At 73.1% G+C, this 12,258-nt stretch overlaps 3 protein-coding genes across 3 annotated transcripts in view; 1 reads left to right on the top strand and 2 right to left on the bottom strand.

The window, feature by feature from the left end:
• Positions 1-7,224: 7,224 nt before the first annotated feature.
• On the bottom strand, positions 7,225-8,103 carry AURANDRAFT_4866 (hypothetical protein; the record flags this gene model as incomplete). The annotated part of the gene is made up of 1 exon (XM_009034599.1): positions 7,225-8,103. A coding segment is annotated over one exon (879 nt), but the record flags the coding sequence as incomplete, so codon positions are not given.
• A 270-nt stretch (positions 8,104-8,373) lies between these two features.
• AURANDRAFT_61300 (hypothetical protein) lies at positions 8,374-11,332 on the top strand (the record flags this gene model as incomplete). The annotated part of the gene is made up of 4 exons (XM_009035102.1): positions 8,374-9,306; positions 9,468-10,264; positions 10,464-10,774; positions 10,953-11,332. 4 exons carry the CDS (start codon positions 8,374-8,376, stop codon positions 11,330-11,332), a joined length of 2,421 nt encoding a protein of 806 aa, XP_009033350.1.
• Positions 11,333-11,778: 446 nt separating this feature from the next.
• AURANDRAFT_61299 (hypothetical protein) overlaps positions 11,779-12,258 on the bottom strand; it is a gene marked incomplete at both ends in the record, with an annotated part of 2,309 nt that continues 1,829 nt past the window's right edge. Inside the window, one exon of the mRNA XM_009034858.1 lies at positions 11,779-12,246. Coding sequence (XP_009033106.1) covers positions 11,779-12,246 — 468 coding nt within the window. The remainder of the gene's footprint in view (positions 12,247-12,258) is intronic.

Raw genomic sequence — 12,258 nt, 5'->3', positions numbered from 1 at the left:
GATGCGGGCGCCACGTCGTGCCTAAGCTCCACGCTGGACGACGCGTTCGCCGTGCCGTCGAGGACCGCGGCGTGCCTCTTCGGCCTGGACCGGCTCGAGGACGAGGCCCCGCGCGTGAAGGTCCCCGCGGCGCGGCCCGCGGTGGCCGAGGAGGCCGCGCCCGTCGACGACGGCGACCTCGTCGTGCCCGAGATGGGGGAGTGGGTCGAGTCCCTCGTCGGCGACCTCGACGCCTGTCTCGCGCGCGAAGACGTCGAGCCGCTTGCCTCGGGGCCCGGGCGAGGCGCGACGGCGTCGCCGCGTTTGTCGCTCGCGTCGCTCGCGTCGCGCGGCATCTCGAGGGCGTCCTTCGCCGCGCGGCGGGCCACGAGCCGCCGCACGCTCTGCAGCGACAGCTCCAAGACGACGGTGCGCGACTGCGCGGAGATGCTCGCACCCACGCTCGCGCGCGCGGTCGTCGCGAGGAGCCGCGAGCTGCGGCGCGCGGCGGCCGCGGCGACGCGGAGGGAGACCGCGCGGCTCCTCCGCAAGCTCGACGCCCACCTCCTCGAGGCCTGGGGCTTTCACGAAACGCGCCAAATCTTCGTCACCAACGTCGAGGGGGCCGTCGTGAAGCGGCTCGGCCGCGCGGCGCGCTGGCACGCGGAGCTCGAGGCGCTGGACGACGCGGACGCCAAGGAGCGCGCGGCCGTCGCCTACCTCCGGGTGGAGTTACTCTCGAAGAAGGAGCGGACGGTCATGACGACGATCGCCGAGCGGCTCCAGGGCGAGCTCGAGGCGCCCGAGGAGCCGCCGGGGGCCGCGCCGTACGTCGCCGCGTGGGCCGGCGTGCTCTGCGTCGTCCTCTACTGCTTCTACTACCTCCTCACGACGGGATCCCAATTCGGGCGGAAGAAGACGCGGCTCTGGCTCGAGGCCGTGACGTTTTCCCTCTTGCTCTACTTCGTCATCATCAAGCCCGTCGTCGTCCTCCTCATCAGCGTCATCATTCCCAGGCTCGTGGCCTCGTCCGTCGAGAAGACCAGGAGCCCCCTCGACCACCCGCACTATCCCTTTGAGACGCCGCTCCCCTCGAGTTCCGTCTTCTACCTCCTCCGCTGGCACCCCGAGCTCAACGGCACGCGCATCGCGGACCACATCGCGGCCGAGGCGAGCGGCGCGCCGCGGAGCGCGCGCGACGGGCTCACGGACGCGCGCGTCGACGAGATACACGAAGCGGCGATCCCCCGGACCAGCGCCACGGCCGTCGCCGTCGCCCTCATCGCCCTCTTCTTCTCGCTCCACGAGGACATCCAGGACACGATCATCGAGGAGGTCTTCGTGTTCCTGCCGCTCGTCTCGGGCTCCATCTCGGAGCGCACGCCCGGGCTCGAATCCGCCGGGGAGGACGTCGGCGCCGCCTTCGGTATCGTCGTCTTCGGCGCGCTCGTGTACGTCGCCTGGTTGGCGTACCGCGCGTGCGGGAAGGCGACGACGCGGGCCGCGGCGGCGCTCCCGCGCCGGAAGCGCGACGCGAGCGGGCCCGCCTTCCGATGGCCCGAGGACGAGCCGCCCCCGGCGGACGTCGCCGGCGAGGACGAGAAGTCGCCGGAGGACGCCGTCGCCCTCGTCCTCTTCGACGACGGCGGCGACGGCGATCGCGTCGAGGCCGCGCGCCCGGACGACGACGACGAAGCGGCGGCGGAGCGACCGGACGACGCGGCCCCCGGCGGGGAGGTCCTCGACGACGAAGAGGTCTTCCTCGACGTCGACGTCCGGCGGGCGGACGAGGCCGGCCCGCGCGCGCGCGGCCGAAGCGCGACCCGGGGCGAGGGCCGGAGCCGGAGCCGGAGCCGGAGCCGGTCGAAGAGCCGGAGCAGGAGCCGGAGGCCCGGCCGCGGCGCGATGCACCGCGCCCTGTTCGTCGTCAAGGCCAAGGGCGCCGTCGTCCGCGCCGGCGTCGCGCTCGACAGCGACAAGGTCGTGAGGCTCGCCGCCGGCACGGCGGTCGTCGTGGACTTCGCCGAGCAGCTCCCCGACAAGAAGACGCGGTACCTCCTCGTCGAGCCCGTCGTCGGCTGGGTGTCGCGCGGGGCGGTGGCGCGAGACGGCCGCTCGGACCTGAGCGGGCCGCCGTGAGCCGGCCGCCTCGACGACGCCGACGGCGCCAGCTCGCGGCGCCGCGCGCGGCTCCTCCGCCGCCGAGGCGCGGGCTCGTGTTACGAGGGAGGGCGACTAGGGCTCGTCGTCGCCCGCGCCCGCGAGGGCGAGCGTCGCGGGCAGCGTCACGGCGCCGACGCAGAGGCCCGCCGCGAGCATGAGCGCGTAGGCGTTGAAGTAGTAGACGCGGATGTAGAGGTAGTCGTTGAACGCGAGGGCGAGGAAGCCGAGGAACGTCGTGCAGGCGCCGTCGACGACGGGCGGGAGGTAGGCCTCGAGCGCGGCCGCGGCGCGCGCGCGGCGGCCGCCGGCGCCGGCGAGCTGCGCGTGGCACGCGTGCGCGAGGAACTCGACGGCGACGCCGAGCGACATGACGAGCGTCACGGCCGTGAAGCAGTTGAGGAGCACGCCCGCGTGGACGAGGAGCGCCGCGAAGGCGACGACGACCGCGGCGACGTTGGCCGCGAGGACGAGCGCGACGCGCGCCGCGGCGGCCGCGGCGCTCGCCGTCGGCCGCCGGCCGGGGCCCGCGCCGAGGAAGAGGGCCGCGGCGCCGAAGATGGCGGCGAGCGCCGCGCCGAGGCCCCGGAGCGTCGCCGCCGGGAGCCAGCGGAACTGGCTGTAGAACTTGAAGAGCGCGCCCGACGGGTACGCCTCGACGCCGGCGTCCGCCGCGAAGCCGTTGAGCGCCTTCCGGACGCTGTCGATCATGGTCACCCACTGTTTGCCCTCCTCCAAGTCCCGCGCCCAGACGTTGGACTGGGCGAAGTCGAGGTCGCCGGCGCCGTCCGCGCCGCGCCAGACGCGGCGCGCGAGCGACGACGCGTTCCGGGGGATCGCGTCGCAGGACACGGGCGCCGCGCGGCCCCGCGCCGGGTCCTCGCAGTTCCAGCCGGGCGACGTGAGGCCGTGGGCGCTGTCCGAGTTGAGGAAGAGGTTCAGGCAGGCGTAGAAGTGGTCCGGGTGCACGCCGAGCACCGTCGTCGCGCCGGCCGCGATGTTCGCGTCGAGCTCGGGCGTGAGGTGGCCCTCGAAGCAGGGCGCGCCGCCGCAGAGGAGGAGCTGCACGGGCCAGGCGCTGCACGCGGGGATGGCGCCCGCCGCGAGGCCGCTCCCGCCGCCGGCGAAGAGGGCCGCCTTCGTCGCCGCGAGCGCGTGCTCGTCGGCCCGGAGCGCCGCGGTCGAGACGCGGGGCCCGCACGCGCCCGGGGGCGCGCCGAACTGGTCCGAGGTCACGCAGCGGCCGTTGTAGAGCGCGGCGCCGCCGAGGCCGCCGTACCAGGCGCTCGACGCGCACGCCGCGCGGACCTCGTCGGCCGCCATCGCGTCGCCGCCGGCGAGCGACGCCCCGCCGCACGGGAGGCACCACTGGAGGAAGACGGGGTACCAGTGCACGGGCCCCGCGTTCGTGCGCTTCGCGTCGACGACGCGGTTGAGCAGGCTGTCGCGGCCCGGGTCCGCGAGGGACGCGAGGAGCGGGTGCTTCCGCGGCCAGTCGCCCGCGCCCGTGACGAGCCAAAAGTTGTTCGTCGTGAGCCGCGGGCCCTTGGTCTCCCAGAAGATCGCCGGCGACGAATTTTCGGGGAAGATGGTCGCCAGGGGCATGCCCATGGCGTAGCGCGGCAGGCCCGAGCCGGCGAGGCCGCCGATGGCCGCCGCGGACGCCGCGACCGCGGCGAACCGGCCGCGCCGAGAGGTGACGGCCCCGGCGTAGGCCGCGAGCGCGCGCGCCGCCGCGGTTCGGGCCTTGTCTTCGGCGCCCGGGGCGCGGGGCGCCGCGACGCGCGCGTAGACCCCGAGGCACGCGGCGACGCCGACGACGACGCCGGCCCAGGTGCCGAAGAGCCCGAACGCCGCGAGGCGCGCGAATTCGGAGACGATGCGGACGTCGACGAACGCGGCCGCGACGGAGAACGCGCAGACGTTCGCGAGGGACGTGAGCGTGACCGACGCGCCCGCGGACGCGACGACGGCGGCGACGGCGTCCTCCGGCGCCCGTCGCCCCCGCAGCGCGGCGAAGCGGTGGCCGAAGACGAAGAGGTCGTTGACGCCGAGGCCGAGGAGCAGGAAGGGCAGCACCTGGACGCCGAGCGCCGAGAACTCGCGGCCCGCGTAGGCGCCTAGCCCTAAACCCGCCGCCGCGCCGCCGACGACGCACGCGACGCCCGCGAGCCCGAGGAGGCCGCCTTTGAGCCGGTTCGCGGCCGTCGGCGCCGCGCCGGGAGCGCGCGCGGCGAACGCGGCGGCCGCGTAGGCGACGACGAGCGCGTAGCCGAGGCCGAGCTGCCACGCCGTCGGCACCGTCGCCGCGGCGACGGCGTCCTCCGTGTCCGTCGACGCGAAGGTGCCGTGGAGCATGGACCCGGAGCCGTCGCGGCCTTTGAGCACGCGGCCGAATTTCGCGAGCCACGCGCGGCGGCCCGCGTCCGCCGCGTGGCGCGACAGCGCCGCCGCGCCGCCGCGGGCGACGACGGCGTCGCGCACCTGGGCCTCGCCCCGGCTCACGTAGACGGCCTGGAGCGCGCGCGCGCCGGTCTCGGCGTCGACGTCGCCGACGGTGAGCTCGCGCGACAGCCCGGGGAGCACGTTGAGGCCCGGCGGCCCGCCGTCCCAGAGGTAGCACGGCCCGTCGAGCTGGCCGCCGATGCGGATGAGCTCAAACTCCGTCGCGAGGTTTGGCCCCAGGAGCTCCCAGGCCGCGTCGTTTTCGACGAACGCCGGGCACGCGTTCGCCCCGCCGAGCACGCAGAGCACGCCGTCGCGGAGCGCCGCGACGTAGGTGGCGGCGTCGCCGCCGGCGGCGGCCGCGCGCGCGCAGCCGGTCAGGTCCGTCGACGGCGGGCCGCCCGTCCCCGAGCCGAGCGCCGCCGCGTAGGCCGACGACACGGGGTAGAAGTCGAAGGCGCCGCACGCGGGGAGCGCCGCGTGGGCCGCGTCGTAGAGCGCGTTCGGGGCCCAGGAGGCCGCGCCGAGCGCCGCCGCGTAGGTTTCGCAGGCCGCGGCGGACGCCGGGTAGCCCTCCGGGCCGCGGCCCGCGCAATATTCGTCGCCGCGCGCGCAGAGCGCGCACGCGGCGTAGATTTGCCCGAGGTCGCAGCAGTGGAACTCGCCGCAGCGGCCGACGGGCTCGCCGACAAAGGGCGGGCGGCAGGCCCAGGCGAAGGCGAGCGACGGCGCGGACTTGACGAAGTCGACGGCGTAGGCCCGGTGGAAGTCGTAGGCGGCGGCGAGCGGGCCGTGGCGGCCGCGCGCCTTGGGTCCGTCGACGAACTTGCGGCAGTCGCCGAACTGGTGCGGGTCGAGCGTCGGCGTGTAGGCGACGGCGAGGCGCCCGTAGAGGCACCAGTCGTAGGGCGTGTGGCGCCGCGCGCCGGGTTCTTCTCCGAACGGCGCGAGCATCTCGTCCGCGAGCGCCGAGAGCGCGCCCGCGCCGAGGCCGGCCAGCGTCCCGAAGTAGTCGTAGGCGCCCTCCTGGAAGCAGTCGAGGAGCGTCTGGCGCAGGGGCTGGCCGCCCGCGGACGCGAGCACGTCCATCGCCTCGTAGCGGACGCCGCCGACCTCGACCGCGACGTCGAGCACCGCGCGGTCCTCGAAGAAGTTGATGGTCTGCGCCAGGTTCGCGCGCGCGAGCACGTTGCGGTCGCCGCGCGTCGCCCGCGCGTTCGTCGCCTGCGAGCTCCTGCGGGGGGGGGGGGGCGCGGGTCGCGCGCGCGTTCGGTACGGGGGGGAACGGCGCGGCGCGACGCGCGACGTGTAGCCCTCGTCCTCGTGGCGCGCCGTGTTGTCGCTCTCGCGCTCGAGCCGCGAGCCCGGCCGCAGGATCAGCGAGTCGAAGAGGTCCACGTCCGCGCGCGCCGCGGTGAAGAGGCCGCTCACGAGCGCGGCGCAGACGACGGCGGCGGCGGCGAGGGCGACGAACGGCCGCCGGCCGATGGCCAAGCCGAATTTGTAGAGGAGCGTTTCATCTTCTTCGATCGGGGGCGAGGCATCCGCCTCTGCGGCGGGGGCGTCGACGGGCTTTGACATCAGGGTTGCACACAAGAACCGGTGCAAGAACCGGTGCACCTGTGCACAGCTGTGATGGATTTCGCTCGCCGATCCCTGCCGATCCCTGCCGCAAGTTCCTCGGGTCACACGCACGCACCGGGCCGCGACGCGCGACCAGCTGGCACCGAGTTTGTTGCCGTGCGCGCAGACACGCATCAGCCGATGGCGGCCGAACAGGCTCGCGCGTCGCGCTCGTTCATACCGGCCGGATCGAACGCTCATGGAAAGAAGCTCAAACTGCGGATCAAATTTAGCTCGCGCTCGTACGGTGGCCGGGGATACGCCTCGGGCGAGTTGATGGTCATGGACCAGAGCGGCGCGATGGTGCCCCCGGTCAATTTTGACCAGTACCGGCGAGAGCAGTTCCGCGAAGCCTGCGCGGTTCTTCAGTCGATCCAAGATCACGCGGACGATGTGGACAGTGATGATGATGAAGCGGAAGAAGAATTACGCGAAGATTTCCGATCGTGTATGCAGGGCTTGGATCTGCCTGTCCCGTTTGAACGCCTTTTCAGCAAGATGAGTTACGAGGCCGCGAATGGGATCCTCGAAGCTCAGCAATACCGCAACCGCTGGCGCGAGGTCAGCCAGGCGCGCATGGTCTGCGAGCGGCGCGTGAGTGCGGACGCGTTAAATGTCATCTTCGGCTTCCTCGGCGGCAAGTTCGGCGTTCGCGCGCCGTTCATGCTCCGGCGCGACATTTCTGGGGCCATGATCGATCTCCTTTACGAATACAACGCGTATCAGAACGACAATATCGATGAGGAGGATCCGTACGACATCGCCGCCGTTGATGGTGCAACCTTCGAACACGGCTATCACTCGGGCCGATTTAGTGCTTTGCGCTGGGTGGTCCACTGGGAAGGCGAGACGGACAGCGACTCGGACAGCGAATTTTCGGACGAAGAGGACGACGGAGAGGACGAGGATTGGTTCTAGGATGTGCACGACCCGCCCTCGGGCCATGCTCCACCGATGATAAGAGCGCGACGCTTAGAGGCTCGGCACCGCGGCGATGTCCTCGGGCGGCGGGTAGGCGAGGCCCGCGAAGCCGACGCGGGCGACCTTGCGGCCCGCGACGGCGCACGCGGCCTTGAGCGCGGTCTCGAGGTCTTCGCCCCGGAGGCGCGCGGCGATGAAGGCGCCGTTGAAGGTGTCGCCCGCGCCGACGGAGTCGACGGGCCGCACGCCCGGGAGGACGCCGCAGCGAAAGGCGTCGACGGCGCCGGCCGCGTCGACGGCGACGGCGGCCGCGCCGCCCGCGCCCCAGGCGCAAGTGAGCACGCGGGGCCCGCCGATCGCCGCGGCCTTGGCCGCGAGGAAGGCCGCCGGGTCCGCGAAGCCGTCGCGCTCCGCGCGCTCGCGGCTGTAGAAGACGACGTCGACGCGGCGCTCGAGGTCGTCCAAAACACCGTCGAGCTTCTCGAGCTCGAGGGACGCCGTGGTCCGCGCGCCCTCGAGCGCCGCCACGCAGGTTTCCAATGCGCCGCGCGCGCCCGCGCGGCCCTCGAGGTGGACCCAGTCGTAGTCCGCGAGCGGCGCGGATTGCGCGTCCGCCGCGTCGAGCTCGCCGAGGTCGCCGCGCGCGTGGACGATGGTCCGCGACCCGTTCGACTCGGAGAGGATCACGTAGGACGTCGGCGCGGACTCGCAGCGGGGCCGCTCGACGGGCAGCGCGCCCGCGCCGTGGCGCCGGAGGTCCGCGAGCAGGAACTCCGCGTCCGGCGACCCGCGGCGCGGCGTCGCGCCGAGCCAGTCCGCGGCGACGCCGCACTGCGCGGCGACGCACGCCGTCGTCGACGCGTTGCCGCCGCGCGCGCGCCGCTGGCCCGTCGCGCGGCAGCACTGGTCCTCGCCGGGGAACGTGAAGACGCTGTTGACGACGTCGACGCAGGCGAGGCCCACGGACAGCAGCCGCGGCCGCGCCGGCGCCGCCGCGGCCGCGGACCGCGCCGCGGCGAGGCGCGCGCTCGCCTCCACCGTCGCCACCTCCATCTGCGAGGCCATGGCTGTGGCAATTGCGAGAGGCACCTGAGGGACAAGCAACTTTGTTGAAGTGATTATAAAAGTAAAACAAGGATGGCTGCCCAAACCGGTCGCTCTCGCAGCGCGACCGAAGCGCGCTGAGGCTGGGACGACCGCGGCGCCCCGCCGGAACGCTCTCGCGGTCGTCGATTCCGAAGGGCGATGCGGCCGGGACGACCGGTGCGCCTGCTGCGCCTGGTCGCGGTCGTCGTCGGCGCGCGGGGCCAGGCGCCGGTGCCGAACTTCTTGGTCGAGGTGCGCAGCGGCCGCGACGCCGCGGCCGCCGTGGCGACGGTGGCGTCGGCCGTCGTGTCGGCGGCGGCCGGTGGTGGCGGCCGGGGCCTCGAGTTCACGATCGCGGCCGCGGAGCCCTTCGACGAGCTCGGGCGCTTCGCCGGCGCGATGCGGCTCGCGCGGGCGCTGCTCCGGCCGCCGGGCGGCGGCCGCAACGCGGCGCACGTCGACGTCGTGCCCCTCGACGGGCCCGTGGAGTCGCTCGTCGACGGCGTCTTCGTCGTCCTCGACGCCGGCGCGTGCTTTTTCGGCGACCCCGGGTCGCTCTTCGACGGCGTGCTCGCGGGCGCGCCGCCGGCCTGGGACGGTTTGGACTGCGGCGCCGCGGCGTTTCTCCTCGACGGCCTCGTCGACGCCGGCGGCGACCTCGGCGGGGCCGCCGCGGCCGCGGACGCGCTCGTCGCCGCCGGCGGGCCGCGCGCGGCGCTCGGCGAGGCCGTCCTATCGCTCGGCGACGCGTGCGGCGTGCGCATCACGGCCGTCGGCGACGACTTCGCCTGCGAGAAGTACCGCCAGTGCACGCTCAAGTGGACGAGCGCCCGCGGCGCCGGGCCCCTGACCCTCGAGGTCGTCGCCTGGGACACGTCGCTCGCGACGACGGCGGACGTCGTCGACGACGGCGTCGACACCTTCGTCGTCCGCGAGGGCGGCGTCGGCGACGGCTTCATCGCGCGCCTCGGCCGCGGTGGCAACTGCGCGCCGGCGACGCGCCGCTTCGCCGTCTTCGCGGGCCCGCGCGGCGCGACGACGACGTGCGTCGACGCCCGGGCGGGAAACAAAAATATGCAACACGACTTCAATGTTCATGTATGTGCACCCCATCGACGTACGTTCGTCGCTGTCTGAAAACTCGCCGAGAGAAAACGTTTCGTCCAAAAATCAGCCCAAACGACTTTGACCGAGATAGAGAGGTTTGACGGTTTTTCCCGGACGGGGCGCTCCACGGGTTGTTTCGCACACAGGTCGACGCGGCGACGGGCGAAGAGGGGCCCTGCGGCCCGGGCGTCGAGGCCTGCGACGGCGACGCCGACCGGCGGCGAAGCGAGGGGCCCCGGTTCCACCTCAAGGACCGCCTGGGCTGCGGCATGAACGACCCCGCGGGGCCCTTCTTCGACGCCGAATCGGGCGTGGTCCACGTCTTCTTCCAGAAGCACGTCGCGGTGCCGCCGGGCGGCGGCCCCGTCTGGGGCCACTTCGCCACCAAGGACCTGCGGCGCTGGGCGCAGCTGCCCGTCGCGCTCTGGAACGGCCCCGGCGACGACGCGGTCTTCACCGGGAGCGCCGCGGCCGTCGGCGGCGCGCCGCGCCTCCTCGCGGCCGTCGTGCGCCGCGGCGGCGCCGTCGACGTGGAGACGTACGCGCCCGCGGACGCCGGCGACGCGCTCCTCGCGGCCTGGGCGCCGCGCGGCGCCGGCGCGGCCGGCGCGGCGCGCGACCCCGCGGCGCCGTGGCGCACGGCCGCGGGCGAGTGGCGCTTCGTGGACCACGACGCCGTCGAGTATGCCTCGGCGGACTTCGAGTCGTGGCGCAGCCTCGGCGCCAACGGCGCGCTCGGCCCGGCCTGCGAGTGTCCGAGCCTGTTCCCCAATCCCGGCGCCGGGCCGGGCGACCCGACGCACGTCCACAAGCTCTCCTGCCACGTCGACGGCGTCTCCGGCGACTGGTGGCGCCTCGGCGACGTATCCGAGCCCGCGCCGGGCGAGGCCACGGGCTTCGGCCCCGCGGCCGGCTGGGCCGACGCCTTCGAGTGGCACCCTGTGTGGAAATCAACCACTGGTTTGGGGGGTCCCCACCAAACTTCAGAACTCTCTATCTCGGTCAAAGCGAAGTCGATTCGGCTGATTTTTGGACGAATCGATTGCTCTCGTCGAGTTCTCTACGGAAATCAGAATAAGTTGCGTCGAAACCGTCGCATACTCTCACATTGAAGTCGGGTTGAAGATTTGATTTCCACACAGGTGGCGCCGCGTCGACGCGGGCTACTCCTACGCCGCCAAGGACGTCCGCGTCGGCGACGCGACGCTCCTCCTCGCCTGGGTCCAGGTCGCGCCGCGGTCCGCGCTCTCGCTCCGGCGGCTCCGCTTCGACGCGGCCGCGCGGGTCCTCGCGCAGTACCCCGCCGACGGCGCCCTCGACCGCCGGCGCCTGCCGACGCTCTTCGCCGCCGCGGACCCCGGCGGCGGCGAGCGCGTCGCGAAGACGTCCGCCGCGCTCCGCCAGAGCGACGTCACCGCGACGTTCACCGTGCCCGGCGGCCCCCCGCGCGGATGTCCACGCTTCCACCCGACTTCGACGCACGCGACGGTTTCGACGCGAGATCATCCGCCGCGTTTCGAGAACTCGGCGAGAGCCATCGATTCGTCCAAACATGAGCCGAATCGACGTCGATGTGAAGAGCGTTCTCGTTCGGTCGGGAGCACCCAGCTCACCGTTCGATTCCCACGCAGGCGGCCCCGCGACGTTCGGCGTGCGCCTCGGGCCGACGACCTGCACGCTGGCGTCCCCCGGCCGCGCGCCCGGCGAGGCCGCGACGCTCGCGGTCGCCTGCGCGAGCCCCCTCGGCGGATGGGAGGACGTCGCGGTCGTCCTCGCCGGCGAGCGCGACGTCGAGGTCCGCGTGCTCACGGACTGGACCTTCCACGAGGTCTTCGTCGCGCGGGGCCGCGTCGCCATGACCGTCGCCGCGACGTCCGACGGCGACGAGCTCCCGGCGGACATGGCCTTCGCCGTCTTCGGCGACGCGCGCGCGCGCGTCGAGGCCTACGCCGTCGCCGACATCGCCGCGTCCGAGGCGGAGGTCCGCGAAGCGCCCCGGTCCCTACCATAATTCAATTCAGTTTATGCTGTCTAACGGATTCAAAGCGGACCGAGAAAAGCTCGGATCGCCGACTGTTTCCCTACTGGCACAATCTCCTCGACCACAAGCTCCGCCAACCGCGGCCGCCCGCGGCATCGCTCCCGGAGCGTGGACCGGAGCGGGTCCGCACGGCGGAAGCGCCCCGACGACCAGGGGAGCGATCGGCACACAAGTAGCGCCCTAGAGGCGCGCTACTTTTAATTGTTTTTCTGCTGGCCGAAGGCCAGCCCCTCCTGAGACCTCCTGCTGGCCGAAGGCCAGCCGATTTTTTTTGCTATATTTCGGTGGCTGGTCTTCAAAACAAGGGTTTTTGTTGGTATTTTTATTGATTTATTTTGCGCCCGAGACGGCAGGCGCGACACTTTTTATTTTAGATCGCTGCCCTGCCGACGACCGGCGAGTGTCGTATAAAAAGATCAGAAGGCGACGTAGGGCGCGGGCCAGAGCTGGGGCGGCGGCTGCTGGGCCGCGCCCGGCAGGGGCGGCTGGAAGTCGAAGGACGGGGCCGGCGGTTTCGCCGGCTGCGTTTGGGGGGCCTTCCGGCGGCCGCGGGGCCGCTTCGCCGACGGCGCGTCGGCCTGGTCGGTTCGCGGCGGCGCGCCGTCGGGCTTGGGCTCGGCGCCGCGTCCTCGCTGGCGCTGCTCCTGGACGAAGGCCGGGTCGACGGCGCAGGCCGGGTCGCGCTGGAGCTCTTTGAGGCGGTTCGTGACCGCGCGGTACTCGTCGTAGGCGCCGTCGCCGCTGTAGACGCCGACGGCGGAGACGCCGACGGACTTGCGGAGCGCGCGGCCGAGCTTGCGCTTGCCGAGGGCGAAGACGACGGGCACGCCCATGTCGCGCGCCGCGGCGAGGATCTCGTCGACGGACTTGGCGAGCGTCGAGCCCTCGTCGATTTC

This window comes from Aureococcus anophagefferens (genome assembly GCF_000186865.1).
Source record: "Aureococcus anophagefferens unplaced genomic scaffold AURANscaffold_2, whole genome shotgun sequence".
In the NCBI taxonomy this organism is placed as follows: domain Eukaryota; class Pelagophyceae; order Pelagomonadales; family Pelagomonadaceae; genus Aureococcus; species Aureococcus anophagefferens.
This window is presented reverse-complemented; position numbering and strand designations above follow the sequence as displayed.